Genomic DNA, 15,090 nt, shown 5'->3' with positions numbered 1-15,090 from the left:
CAACATGGCACCTCATGGCAAAGAACTCTCTGAGGATGTGAGAAATAGAATTGTTGCTCTCCACAAAGATGGCCTGGGCTATAAGAAGATTGCTAACACCCTGAAACTGAGCTACAGCATGGTGGCCAAGGTCATACAGCGGTTTTCCAGGACAGGTTCCACTTGGAACAGGCTTCGCCAGGGTCGACCAAAGAAGTTGAGTCCACGTGTTCGGCGTCATATCCAGAGGTTGGCTTTAAAAAATAGACACATGAGTGCTGCCAGCATTGCTGCAGAGGTTGAAGACGTGGGAGGTCAGCCTGTCAGTGCTCAGACCATACGCCGCACACTGCATCAACTCGGTCTGCATGGTAGTCATGCCAGAAGGAAGCTGACGCACAAGAAAGCCCGCAAACAGTTTGCTGAAGACAAGCAGTCCAAGAACATGGATTACTGGAATGCCCTGTGGTCTGACGAGACCAAGATAAACTTGTTTGGCTCAGATGGTGTCCAGCATGTGTGGCGGCACCCTGGTGAGAAGTACCAAGACAACTGTATCTTGCCTACAGTCAAGCATGGTGGTGGTAGCATCATGGTCTTGGGCTGCATGAGTGTTGCTGGCACTGGGGAGCTGCAGTTCATTGAGGGAAACATGAATTCCAACATGTACTGTGACATTCTGAAACAGAGCATGATCCCCTCCCTTCGAAAACTGGGCCTCATGGCAGTTTTCCAACAGGATAACGACCCCAAACACAACCTCCAAGATGACAACTGCCTTGCTGAGGAAGCTGAAGGTAAAGGTGATGGACTAAACCCAATTGAGCACTGTGGGGCATCCTCAAGTGGAAGGTGGAGGAGTTCAAGGTGTCTAACATCCACCAGCTCCGTGATGTCATCATGGAGGAGTGGAAGAGGATTCCAGTAGCAACCTGTGCAGCTCTGGTGAATTCCATGCCCAGTGGGGTTAAGGCAGTGCTGGATAATAATGGTGGTCACACAAAATATTGACACTTTGGGCACAATTTGGACATGTTCACTGTGGGGTGTACTCACTTATGTTGTCAGCTATTTAGACATTAATGGCTGTGTGTTGAGTTATTTTCAGAAGACAGTAAATCTACACTGCTATACAAGTTGTACACTGACTACTCTAAGTTATATCCAAGTTTCATGTCTATAGTGTTGTCCCATGAAAAGATATAATGAAATATTTGCAGAAATGTGAGGGGTGTACTCACTTTTGTGATACACTGTATATACATACCGATACATTAAAACCACCTCCTTGTTTCTACACTTACTGTCCATTTTATCGGCTCCACTTACCATATAGAGGCACTTTGTGGTTCTACAATTACTGACTGTAGTCCATTTATTTCTCTGCATGTTTTGTTAGCCCCCTTTCATGTTGTTCTTCAATGGTCAGTACCACCCAGGACCACTACAGAGCAGGTATTATTTGGGTGGTGGATCATTCTCAGCACTGCAGTGACACTGACATGGTGGTGGTGTGTTAGTGTGTGTTGTGCTGGTATGAGTGGATAAGACACAGCAATGCTGATGGAGTTTTTAAACACCTCACTGTCCCTGCTGGACTGAGAAAAGTCCACCCAAGCAAAAATATCCAGCCAACAGCGCCCCGTGGGTAGCGTCCTGTGACCACTGATGAAGGTCTAGAAGATGACCAACTCAAACTTTACATCTACAAGGTGGACCAACTTGGTAGGAGTGTCTAATAGAGTGGACAGTGAGTGGACACGGTGTTTAAAAACTCCAGCAGCGCTGCTGTGTCTGATCCACTCATACCAGCACAACACACACTAACACACCACCACCATGTCAGTGTCACTGCAGTGCTGAGAATGATCCACCACCTAAACCTGCTCTGTGGTGGTCCTGGAAGAGTCCTGACCATTGAAGAACAGGGTAAAAGCAGGCTTAAAAGGTAGAGAAACAGATGAACTACAGTCAGTATTTGTAGAACTAAAATTTTTTTTTCCCATGTAGCTTATCCAGGGTCTCATTATAGAACCCAAATGTATTCCCCAAATTCATGTGGGTTCATCGGATAGAATTTTCAAACATCCATCATACATTTTTAAATGGATTAACTTTATTGATTAAAGCATTGATCTTCAATCCAGAGGCTGCCTTACAAACCCCATACTTGTGTGTAATAGATTGGTGCCCTGTCCAGGGTATTCCTGCCCTGCAAACAGTGTTTCACAGTGGAACTGGATCTGCTGTGACCCTGACCATGTGGCACAGTGGGATATTCCGCTAGCACACCAGCGCTGAGATTCTGAACACCCTGGTTCGAATTTCAGCTCTGCTACCGGTCGGATAGGCGTAGCGAGCACAATTGGCAGTGCCTGCAGCAGACAAAATTGGCCACCGAGTCTGCTGAGTGGAAAAAGACCGGACTAAGTGGGTGGGGTCTTCAAACGCTGTGCAAGGACCCTGGTTAGCAGACTGAGGCGCCTGTGCAGAAGTGTATGAGCCTCATGTGTGAATCCACTGAGGCACGGGCGAAAAAGAAGGGGTTGAAGGACTACGCACGCGTCAGAGGGGGCGTGGAGCAGGTAAACATACCCTCATTGAATGCAGTTGGGACCCCCAGCAGCGGAAGACTGATTGGCTACACTAAATCAGGAGAAAATGGAGAAAAAAAGATACATAGTGAAGTTTAAATTATTTTCCAGGCACTATTTCTTTTCATTCCACCCCACTGAGCTTTTGGGCGAATCCGAAAAGTTGATATACCCTATGCAAAGCCCAGAAATGAAAGAGGGGGGTGGGGAATCACTTAGTTCATTCGTTCATTCATTGCCTTGTGTTGTTTTTTTTTTTCTTTCTCTCTCTCGCTTGATTCTTTCATGGTGACACAGCTGCTGCGTTTCCTCACTCCTCCCCCTGTTCTACTCTTCTCTGTTCTGTTCTTGTTTTCTAGCTCCCTTCCCTTCTGTCTATTTCTCTCAGAAAGAGCCAAAAGAGCCCTCTGTAAGCCCTGCCAGCAGGTCAGTGCTCTCTGCATTTAAATCCAATTGAAACTGCTGTTTGTCAGTACAGGCCCTGGCACAGTCTGCCCAGCTGGACCAGACACTGCTGTACTGAACAAGGCAGAATCAGAGACGGCTTAGTGTGGAGCAACTGTAATCAGTCTCATCCAGATTTGGGACAGAATATGACCCAACAACACCTAGCACTCGACAAAAGAACGGAAAAGGACAACAACATAGCAATCGATTATAATTAAAGATTTGGACAGCTGCTATTGTACTTACATTTTTGGCATTTAGCAGACGCCTTTATCCAAAGCAACTTACATTACAGTTACAGTATACAGTCTGAGCAATTAAGGGTTAACGGCCATGCTCAAGGGCCCAACAACAGCAAACTGGCTTAATCACTAGGCTGCAGCTTGCCTACTTTATTTAAAGTAGAAGTGTAAGCCCCATCTTTGAAGTGGGGTAACAAAAGTCTAAGACAATTGCTTGATCCCAAAGTAGATCAATCAGTGCTGACTGTTATGGACTTTACTCCAGTCACCTGACCTAAACTCAATCAAGCGTTTTTAATAGCACTTGAAGACAGAAAGTTGAGTATTTAGTAACATCACAAGATGCTCTTTGGAATATTGTAAAACCATGCAGGGATAACATGGATTATAAGATTGTGTACTTGTTGAGTCCATGCCAGCACGAGTACATGCTGTCATCATGACAAAAAAGGGGGTGGGCATTAATGTATTAATTTATTTACCCTAATTTAACCAGGCAAGACATTAAGAACAATTTCTTATTTACTATGACAGCCTGTTAAGCACCAAGGAGTACCTGTGGAAAGAAGAAAACAAGACATTAAAAAAGCAAAGAGAGGGCAGTGGTAGCTCAGTGATTACGGCACTGCACTAGCAATCATAAGGTCCTTGGTTCAAGCCTCACTGCCACCAAGTTGCTACTTTGGGCACCCAGGTGGCGCAGCGGGATATTCCGCTAGCACACCAGCGCCGAGATTCTGAACTCCTCAGTTCGAAACTCGGCTGGGCGCCATCTAGCAGGCATAAATTGCTGTGCCTGCAGGGAGGGATGACCGGACTATGTGGGCGGAGTCTTCAAACCCTGTGTAAGGACCGTGATTGAAAATTTAGAAAGATGCTAAATAAAACATGCTGAGTCTAAAATATACATACAGCTACTTATTAATAATTTGCTGGTAAAGAGCGTTTAATGTCATTGTAATTTTTGGCATGTACATGTATGACATTTAGCAGACGCTTTTGTCCAAAGAAACTTAGATTACATTATGACAGAATACCATGCAAGCAACTGAGGAATAAGGGTCTTGCTCAGGGGCCAACAGTGGCAACTTGCTGGTAGTGGGGATTGAACTGGCAACCTTCTGATCACAGATCCAGTACCTAAAACACTTCTCATTGCTTGTTAGTGATTATGATTACAAAAAAAGGAGAATATGGTTAGTTTGACTGCATTGAGTAAACAGTACATGGAACAGTGGTCTCTTGCAAAGAAAATCCCAAACAAATAGTCACCATATGCTGAGAGAAAAGTCATTCCGATGGTCAGATGTGAAATAATTCAAGAACCCTCAAAACTGGTCAGGCAAAAGTAAGATGTGGCTGAAACAATATACTTGGAAGTTGCAATGCAAAAAGACCCTGTTAACACTTTTTCTTCGCTTTTTCTTTGCACTTTTACTTTGCACAAACTTCAGTCAAGCTTTATTTATTGTTTTATTGAAATTCAGCCACTAGCATACAGAGTTAACAATAACAACTTACCAGAATGCATCCTCGTGTTTGCTGTGTTGCACTTACTGCATGGTGTGGCAAATGATTCTGTATTTCCTCTGTTACAGTAATTAATTCCATCCTCTCACATACACCCTGTCTGTCATAGCATTCCATTAGCATAATAAAAACTGAACCTCGAGTGTGCATTTTAATTTAATTCCAACCAAAAGGACTCCCGGTGCTGTATAATCTCACCATCATTCAAGGATTAATCGTCCACGTGTACAGGTTCTGTTTTCAGTTTTGCTCTTGGTAATGGGCGAGTGCTGAGGCTACAAACTCTGACTCATTCTAGATCTTGCAAGACAAAACGAGCACACTATATGGAAAAGAGTACTGAGACACCCTTCTAATTATTGAATTCATGTGTTTCAGCAACAGCAATTGTTCACAAGTACAATAAAACAAATCAAATGAAACTTTGCATCAACCGTGTTGGGAAGGCCCTTTCCTGTTCCAGCATGACTGTGTCCGTGTACATAAAGCAATGTCTATGAAGCCATGAAGAAAAGTTTGGTTTAAAGAAACTCTTGTGACCTGAACGGAGTCCTGACCTCAGCCTGACTGAACAGCTTTGGAATAAACTGGAACATCAACTGAGGTTTTCTTGACCAACATCAGTGCTTAGCTATTGACTGAAAGGGCACAAATCTCCACAGACATACTTCAAAGCCTTGAGAAAAGCCTTCCCAGAAGAGTGGCTGTTGTCACAGCTGAATCACAGATCACACAGGGGTCAGTCTATTTTAATATCATTTGTTTTTGAATGTAAATGGATCTTAGCAGGTGCTATTGACCAGCCAGGTGTCTACACAGACATGATCGGTTGTATATGACAGAGGTGGCCGAAGTCCCACAATGGATTAGCACCCTATCCAGGGTGTGTTTCTCTCTTGCACTCAGTGTTTCCACTTGTACCAGGCGCTATGGTCTCAATAAAGTACCAGGAGATTTTAAATCCCCGGCAGGGGAATCAAACCTAGGCTCTTCTTGCTGCAAGTCGACAGCAATACCCACTGTGACACCCACTGTTTTGTCAGTACGTGAAAGTTCAATTCGTGTCCCAAGTTAATCACCCATATGTTACATACTTGTTGGCTAGATGATGAGGCCCTGTTCTGTACGTCTTAATGTAGATCTTAAAAACTGGCCTGGCTGTGCAAAGAAGCAGCTGTATTTGGACCACATGAGGGGGAGGTGTACAATCAATTTTCTACTGTCTCATATGTCTAGCCACATATGTCTCAGCACATGTGTGTCAGTGTGTGTGTGTGTGTGTGTGTGTTGGAGGAACATTTCGGCTGTGGGCCAGGGAAGCTGCCTGTACTTCCTAATGTATGAGTAGTCCCTGGATGTTCCCCTTGATTATTCCTACATGAGCCAGCTTTATCACATGTTTCCATTTCTGGGTGACTAATGACAAACCCTGAAGCAACACACACTTACACACTGAGCGCTGCACATTAACAGATACGCAGCACTTCCACATGCACCCGACACTGTGCCTCCTGAACACCAAAATGGCCTGCTTATTCACAAGGACTGATAGGGGGAACCCAGATCTAATCCTGCCATATCAACTACTGATGGGAACAGTGAGAGAGTCTAACATTATGCAATGCTACTGAGTGGAATATGTTTATTTATAATTTAACAGTATGTCTGGGGGGGGGATGCCCCCCAATACATATATTATATATTATATAATATATTGTGATTACGGCCTTGGTGGGCATCCACACTGGCAAAAACATGGGTTTCTTCTCAGATGATCATATAGATATAGCCACATTATAGCCAGCAAAATACTAAAAACAAGTATTGAACGCTGAATACAGAATACACTATATCACACACACTCATGCCTACATGGATACAAGAGTTTTGCATGTTCCTCCTGACAGTAAGTAAACATGAGGTTCAAACCCTGCACAATATTGCCACTCTTATCAGTAATGGATTTCATGACTCATTAAAAAGACATGGAACAGTAATATCTTGACAAGGTCAGGAGGAACACCCAAACATTCACCTTACGTTGCTGGAACATTGGTGACACTGTTCACTGTCAAGCAAGCTTTACAATGCACTGTGCTTAAAGGTTGCCATGAAAGAAAGAAGCTCCTTTTCTACTTCTGCTTCTACCAGCTATGTGATCACTGTTTTCTGTTAGTAAATATCAATTATGCATAGTTCTTTTTACTTGACACTAAAAAACTACTTTACTATAACTGAAATGTGTAACTTAGACTAAAGAGATATAAAAGTTTATGGGGCTGAATATTGTTTAAGGCACTATATTAAATTGTAAGTATTTTAAATATTTATTTACATTTAAGGCATTTAGCAGACGCTTTTATCCAAAGCAACTTACAGTATACAGTCTAAGCAATTGAGAGTTAAGAGCCTTGCTCAGGGGCCCAACAGTGGCAACTTAGTAGTGGTGGGGTTTGAACCAGCAAACTTCTGCCTTCTGCTTACTAGTCCAGTACCTTAACCACTAGGCTACAACTGCCCTAGGAATGATAAATGAACAGTATTCTGAATTAAAATCTGCTTACAAAAATCCATTTCTGTATTCTGATCCTTTATTCTGTCACTACACCATAAACCCTCATGCACATCTGAATGAATTATAATCCAAAAATAAGTGGACACATGAACGTGCTCCTAGTTGCAATGCGTCATGATAGGAACTGGATTACAGCTGGAGGTCTGAACCAAAGGGGTGCACACAGGGTACAGACATACACAAAGCAGTGCACTGAGCCACACCTCACATCTTGAGACAAGGAAGACAGTTTGTCCATTTGGTAAAACACTTCCAAAACGACAACACTGAGCCCACATGCTTCAGGGATTCAGATCTCTTCTTTGTTTTGCCCATGCAAATGAATTCGTCCCTTTTAGTCAAACAAAAAGCCTTGGCTAGACAATAATGGGCACTCACATTGGTAGATTAGCTCTGGGCCAGACATCCATCCTATCATTTATCTAGCAAAGCATATTAAACACATACTTAGATCATATGTGTTATCTCCATAGACTATTAGATTATTTGTTTACTCTCTGTATAAGATTTGACCCCATTTATATGGAGCATAATACTTAATCAGGATACTGCAAGCCAGTCTCCCAGTACACACATTTCTAAAGCCTAAAACCTAAAGCATGTAAAATTTAACATTCAATCAGCTAGAAAACCAAAGAACTGAGTAATCTTTTATTGGTTTGAGGATTATAGTCAACGCAGTCCCGTTGTAAGACAATACGCATGGCATCAGATGCCACCATTGGTTAAATCAAACACAAACCCAGATTTATACCAACAGTACAATCATATATGACACTGATCGCTCCATGACAGTGCAATAATATTCTGTACTTGTTTAAAAAAGCACTAAGCATCAAATATCGTACATTAGTTTCAAGAACCGAGCAGTATGCTCACCTCGTGGTTTCATCTGGAAGCAGATCAGCAGATCAGCGGGTAGCAGGGCGGTTCATCAGCGCGGATAGATAGTCCTACATTCGGGAGGAATCCACGCATGGATCTGACGGGATGCTGTATGTATATGTCAGTGTGTGTAAATGTGGATGCTGTCAGCAGGAGGACCGCTCTCGGGTGTTTAATCCTGAGAGCGGTAGCTCATCCGCCCCACCCCCTCTACCACCTTCTCCTCCTTCTACCCCCTCCTCCTCTTCTATAGATCCTTCTGCTTTGCCCCAGACTTTCCGTGCATCGCATTATTGTTCTCTTCTAGCCCGTCTGCTCCCACGATTGCGCAACGCCATACCGACTAGTCCACTACAATGGTTAGAATGGTGTAGAATTGTGACATCGATGCACAAAACTGCCAGTAATATGCGAACTAAAAGACAACACTTATCTTTGTTTCTTAACGAAGATCAGTGTATTTAATCGTATGGTATGGTATGATATGATTATACAGCGATTGTGTACAGCAAATATGATTTGTCTGTATAACACAGAATAACTGTGGCGTTTTGCAATCAGTGCTTATAATTAACCTACTTGATTTTCCAAACGCTTTAAGTCACATTTCGGCGTCCATACAATTACAGCAAACAGAACGTTCCAAATTACACCTTGTTCCCTACATTGTGCACTACTTAGCCAGAGTCCACGTTTATTCTTTGATAATCAAAAGGCGTGTGCAGATTTTTAACTGATGTATAAAATCTACAAAAAGTAATTGTTTATACAGAAGATAAGTAATAAAACAAAGCACTTTTAATGCATTTTGCACTTTGTAGGGAGTAGGAAACATAAAGCCAAATTGGACACGATGACAGATCCTGTTGGATGACGTCAGAGCATATGACCGGACAACAATCATATGATCGGTGTTTACAAAAAAACGGTTCCGAAGTCGCTCACAGACGCCGTATCATATAATAAAGTACAGCAATTCTAACGGTAAGTAAATGATTTATACTATTTCTAGTCATGGTTTGAGTAAAGTATGCCTTTAAATATGCTGGCAGCGTTGCACGAACGAGTTAGCAAAGCAAAAAAAGCCAGATGTGTGCAAGTAGATGTAAAGTTTTTACTCACAATGGCTGTGTCCCTAATTGTTTCCATTCTCCCTACATAAGCGCACTACACGCAGAGTGATGGGTGTTATTTGGTATTTAGTGCACTATATGTTTAGTAAATAGCTCATTAATATGCAAGTGTTCTGTAAACATGTTATAATTTATTATTATCTGGTCTCCGGTCGACTCTTGAGTCCTGGTGGCCATATGGATAGTGTTTCTCCAGAACATCAAGTGTTCTGTTTAGGTCTGTAGGTTCTATTTATTCATCTTGTACAAGAAACCCCTTCAGCTAAAAGGAGCTGAGAGTGAATATTAATTTTATTGAATTGAATGGCACTACCAGGTCGCTAATTCAGGCCCTACCACTGCCAGGTTTCTGCTGTTGGGCCCTTAAGCAAGGCCCTTAACCCTCCATTGCTCAGACTGTATACTGTAATAAAATTTTGTATTTATTAGGATTGTAACATCATGTTTTACACTTTGGTTACATTCAAGACAGAAACGGTAGTTACTCCTTACACAAGATTCATCAGTTCACAAGTTTATTTTAAACACAGTCATGGACAATTTGTATCTCTAATTCGCCTCACTTGCACGTCTTTGGACTGTGGGAGGAAACCGGAGCTCCCGGAGGAAACCCACAAATACACGGGGAGAACATGCAAACCCCACACTGAAAAGATCCACCTGGGGATCCAACCCAGGACCTTCTTGCTGTGAGGCATTAGAGCTACCCACCGAGCCGTCCCTCTGTATACTGTAACTGTAATGTAAGTCGCTTTGGATAAAGGCATCTGCTAAATGCCGTAAATGTAATGTAAATGTTATTTTATGTTTTTCATTTCACGGAAGGTGAAATATTCGTGAGTGAATCACCTTTGCTAAACAATGGCAACTGATTCGTTATTGATTGTGTTTATCTTGACTCTTTTTAAAGGTGATCATGAGACTCGTTATCCTTGATGACTATGAGCTGGCCAGTGAGTGGGCTGCTAAATACATCCGGAACCGTATCGTCCAGTTTAAACCCAGTGCAGACAGATACTTTACACTGGGGCTTCCCACTGGTACGTGATTAGTGCACAATGAATACATTATGCTTCCTTTTTATTTACTATTCATATTTGCATTTGTTTTCTTGGATGAGTAAGGATCACACTCAATTTGCATCCATCATTTGTTAAAGCATTTATATTTACATACTTTGCTGCTGCCACATGTCTAATGAATTCAGTAATTACATGAGTGAGCAGTTCTACAGCTGTTTTTTTTAATAAAGTGGCCAGGGAGAGTATATACTCTTGCCATTAGTAACCTATTTGTAAACGTCTTATCCTCAATTATGTCTAATGTTTTTAGGTAGTACACCACTTGGGTGCTACAAGAAGCTGATCGAGTATTACAAAAGTGGCGACCTCTCTTTTAAATATGTGAAGACCTTTAACATGGATGAGTATGTTGGTGAGTCTGTGAATTTCATTATATAAACATTTTTACTTACAATTCTGAGCATCTCAAGCTCAGTGGTACAGTGGTATGGATGCACTGAATGGATTTTATGGGGCATTGCTCAAAAACCTATATACAGTCAATATTTGCAGGTTGAAAGGTGCTTGGTTGGCTACCATGAGCCCAACATTTAATATATCTCTGAAACATCTATATCTGTAACATGCATAATTGGTCCTAATAATTTGGCTCATCAGTGTGCAGTTGGGGCCATAATACAAAATTAATATTGGGCGAGTGGTAGCTCAGCAGTTAAGGTCACTGGTTTAAGACCCACCACTGCCAGGTTGCCACTGTTTGGTTCTTAAGAAAGGCCCTTTACCCTTGCATTGTGTACATTGGTAAGTTGCTTTGGATAGTAGTATGTGCTAAATGCTGTAAATGTAATAACTAGTACACGATGTGGCAAAAATGATTTGAAAACTTAACCATAAACTTGTTGAACATCCAATTTCAAAAACAAATGGTCATGCTGGAATAGGAAAGGGACTTCCCTAAACTGTTGCTGTAAAGTTGGAAGCATGTAATTTCCTTTATATAACTGATTTATTAATCCCATTAGCCATCGTTGTGGCTGAAACCCATATTCAATAATAATAATAAGAGGTATCCCAATTACTTTTGTCCATATAATGTAGCTTTGTTTGCTAAATTAGATTTCGTATGTGTCTCTTTAGGCCTGGCGAGGGATCATCCAGAGAGTTACCATTCCTACATGTGGAACAAGTTCTTCAAGCACATTGACATCGAGCCTCAGAATACCCACATTCTGGATGGCAATGCAGCTGACCTGCAGGCGGAGTGTAATGCATTTGAGGAGAAGATAACAGCTTCTGGAGGCATCGAGCTGTTTGTAGGAGGTGTGATCAGGATTAATGGTTATTTTTAAGCTATAAAAATTACATTGCCTTAATACAGATTTCTGAAGTGATCATGTCGTAAGAAAAGCTTAAAACACTTTAGTCCACTACAGTTTAGCAGATTTAATAGTTTGAGTGGTTTAAACTGTTTAATGATAATTATTAGGTCACGCTAGGGTTGTTTTTAATCACTCTTTTTTCCACCTCATTACAGGTATCGGCCCAGATGGCCACATTGCTTTTAACGAACCGGGTTCCAGTCTTGTATCGAGAACACGAGTGAAGACTTTGGCTAAGGATACGATAGTGGCCAATGCTCGCTTTTTCGGAAATGATCTGTCCAAAGTCCCCACCATGACGCTCACTGTTGGTGTGGGTACAGTAATGGATGCCAAAGAGGTAAAGACTACCTGCATTTTTTTTCTTCTGCATAGACTTTGTAAAGAAATGTTTCTGGTAAATTTGGTTTTGCTTTTAGCAGAAAATAATACAAACCAAATTCATTACATCTGGTGATGAATCAAACCCAGGAGACCAGATTGCGTTGTATGTTTTATGCTTGTGCATTTATTCTATTGTTCATTTAGCTATTAATTAAGCACATAAATAGCTCCACAGATTATAAAAAATGACCATCATGGTGATCAAACAGGGCAAGTAGAGATACTGGGTCTTGCACACCAACCCCAAATGGGCCAGCTTTTGCCTTGTTTAAAAGTTATGTTTATGTTTGACCAATAGTCTCGTAAAACACATGGAGATAAACAGCAGTTCATTAGGCTGTTAGTGATTATCATCCATACTGTAGATTCGTCCACATACCCGTAATGGCCCAGCTCACCACCAAGAGAAACATACTGAGAAAAGAATTATGAAAAAACCTCAAAAGCTAAAAGCAGTGAGCAATTTGGAGATGCCACACAAGTGCTGTTGTATGTGAATATATAAGTGTCTTTTATGTTACTGTATGCAAATGTTGACCATGCAACACTGGATTAACAAGAGATGAAGGGAAGGTGCGTTTTAGCTTTGGGGCATGTCCAATTAGCATATTTATTAAATCTGTAGTGGCAGCTTGGTGGGTAGTGCTGTTATCTCCTTTCTGAGCTGAGTTTGCATGATTTCCCTGTGTACATGTGGGTGTCTTCATACAGTCAGGCCAAATGAATTGAAAATGAATTGTGACTGTATTGTAATGTTCCAGGTTCTGATTCTGATCACGGGCGCACACAAAGCATTTGCCCTCTATAAAGCTATAGAGGAAGGAGTGAACCACATGTGGACAGTATCTGCATTTCAGCAACACCCTCGCACCATCTTTGTGTGTGACGAGGATGCCACACTTGAGCTCAGGGTCAAGACTGTGAAGTACTTCAAAGGTATGTGGGGACTTTTTCACATTCTGTGTTGTGTTGATTAACAGTGAATTAATTAACACGACCTTTATTGTCTGGCTTCTTGAAGGCAATATAAGCTTTTAATGTGAGTGGTGAATTTTAGGAACTCTACCCCAAAGTACCCCAGTATTTGTTGTTTTTAGCACATAAATGCACTTTCCAGGATCGACTCCAGAAAAGAGTGGCAGTAATGGGGCAAACTATTATGTAAGAAAAATCCCACATGGGCCGCTTGGGTGGGATCACATGAGCATCGTCCGTGTCTGCAGGACAGACTTTGACTGGGTTTCTCAGTGCTCCTGCAAGTGTGACCTTTGCTGGCTGGCAGACATCATGTAGCAGCCTAGCACCTCTCCTTCAAAATCTGTGGCTGTCCTTTACATTCATTACAATCATGGGGACGGCACAATGGCTCGGTGGGTAGCACTATTGCATCACAGCAAGGTTCTTGGGTTTGATTTCCAGGTGGAGCAGTCTGGGTGTGGAGTTTGCATGTTCTCCCTGTATCTGCGTGGGTTTCCACTGGGAGCCAGTCCAAAGACATGCAAGTGAGGTGAACTGGAGATACAAAATTGTCCTTGTATTTGACTGTATCTGACATTAAACTTGAACTGATGAATCTGGTGTAACTACCTGTCCTGTCATGAATGTAACTAAAGTGTGTAAAACATGACATCCAAATGAATAATAAATAAATATACATTATAATCAGGGGAATTGGAAATTATTAAACTGGCTAAAAAGGAAGGAGCGTTGCAAAAAAGTATCCCAGTTGTTTTTTGAACTCTAATCACAAGTGTGTTTGTGTCTGGGTGTTCGTTTCCACTGAGGTATTATTCCCATCATAGTTCCCATCATTTCTTACACTTATGGGAAATTTCCATTCATATTTCTACCCCTTTTCTCTTTCAGGACTGATGCATGTTCACAATCAGCTGGTGGAGCCCACACACAGCATAAAGGACTATAAGAACTAAGAATGTGTACGGACAGTTTTTCAGGTCTTGAAGGAATGAAAAGGGATTTGCGTCAGTTTGGTTTGCAGGGGTTTAATCAGGTTTCAGAGACGACAGCAGCCTTCAAGCCGAACACAGGTGGCTAAACTGAGCGAATACAAGGTGCCTGTGATGTAAATGATGTCTTTGCATCACATCTGTTAATCTGCCAAGCATATTTTATTTACATGAGTGATACTGTTGGCTAACTTGAAACTATTAGGTGGTTCAGTATTATAAAGACCACCACGTGGTGCATTTTTGGCCAGGTTAGTTTTATTAAATTAGTTTTTTAAATACAATTTGGTGTCTTATTGTTACAAAGGAAAAGTTCATCCTTCATGTAAAACACTATTGTATTAGATTTTAGGTCAAATACAATTCATTTTCCTTACAGATCATTTAATATAACCAGAAGTCGTTACTTGTACAATAAAAAGGTCACGCGAGCGTGGTTACAATTAATGACGTTTACATTTGTGTAAAATCCATCTTGCACTCCTTGAGGTACTTTTGGTACTTTTTCTTTTGAAATCTGAAACTCTAATACACTCCATCATTAAGGATTTTGTTATGGTTTTTATTTCAATGCGGTGAATTTAGTATCAACCTGCTGGGACTAAAAACTGATCAGAATCATTTGTTTTGTTTATGTTGGTTTAAATAAAGGTTTGAGGTTTTAAAGTTAGAACTACATGTACACAGAAGGTTTGAGATTTTAAAGGTAGAACTGCATGTACACTAAAGGTTCTCCACTCCTTCATTCTGGTTTTTACGATAATTGTCTTCCAACCCCAGTCCTGGACTAACATTTTATGAAATAAGCACTTGAACTGATTAGTGATTAACATTAGCGTCTGTTTAGTTTTGATTTGCTTGATGGTGCAGTAAAGCACAGAAAAGGTTTAGACACTTAAAATTGGAAAACACACTATGCTGGAAACATTCCTGCATGGCCCTGAGCCCACCAC

General features: G+C 41.3%; 2 protein-coding genes across 2 annotated transcripts in view; one reads left to right on the top strand and one right to left on the bottom strand.

Moving 5' to 3' along the window:
- frmpd1b (FERM and PDZ domain containing 1b) overlaps window positions 1-8,400 on the bottom strand; it is a 36,463-nt gene extending 28,063 nt beyond the window's left edge. The window contains exon 1 of the mRNA XM_063000956.1: window positions 8,247-8,400. The gene's annotated coding sequence lies outside the window, so the exon portion shown is untranslated. The remainder of the gene's footprint in view (window positions 1-8,246) is intronic.
- Window positions 8,401-9,163: 763 nt separating this feature from the next.
- gnpda2 (glucosamine-6-phosphate deaminase 2) lies at window positions 9,164-14,104 on the top strand. The gene is made up of 7 exons (XM_062999767.1): window positions 9,164-9,236; window positions 10,296-10,425; window positions 10,718-10,819; window positions 11,545-11,727; window positions 11,942-12,126; window positions 12,932-13,106; window positions 14,037-14,104. Exons 2-7 carry the CDS (start codon window positions 10,302-10,304, stop codon window positions 14,099-14,101), a joined length of 834 nt encoding a protein of 277 aa, XP_062855837.1. The 5' UTR covers window positions 9,164-9,236; window positions 10,296-10,301; the 3' UTR covers window positions 14,102-14,104.
- The last annotated feature ends 986 nt before the right edge of the window (window positions 14,105-15,090 follow it).

The sequence above is a fragment of the Trichomycterus rosablanca genome, chromosome 8 (genome assembly GCF_030014385.1).
Source record: "Trichomycterus rosablanca isolate fTriRos1 chromosome 8, fTriRos1.hap1, whole genome shotgun sequence".
Lineage (NCBI taxonomy): Eukaryota > Metazoa > Chordata > Actinopteri > Siluriformes > Trichomycteridae > Trichomycterus > Trichomycterus rosablanca.
This window is presented reverse-complemented; position numbering and strand designations above follow the sequence as displayed.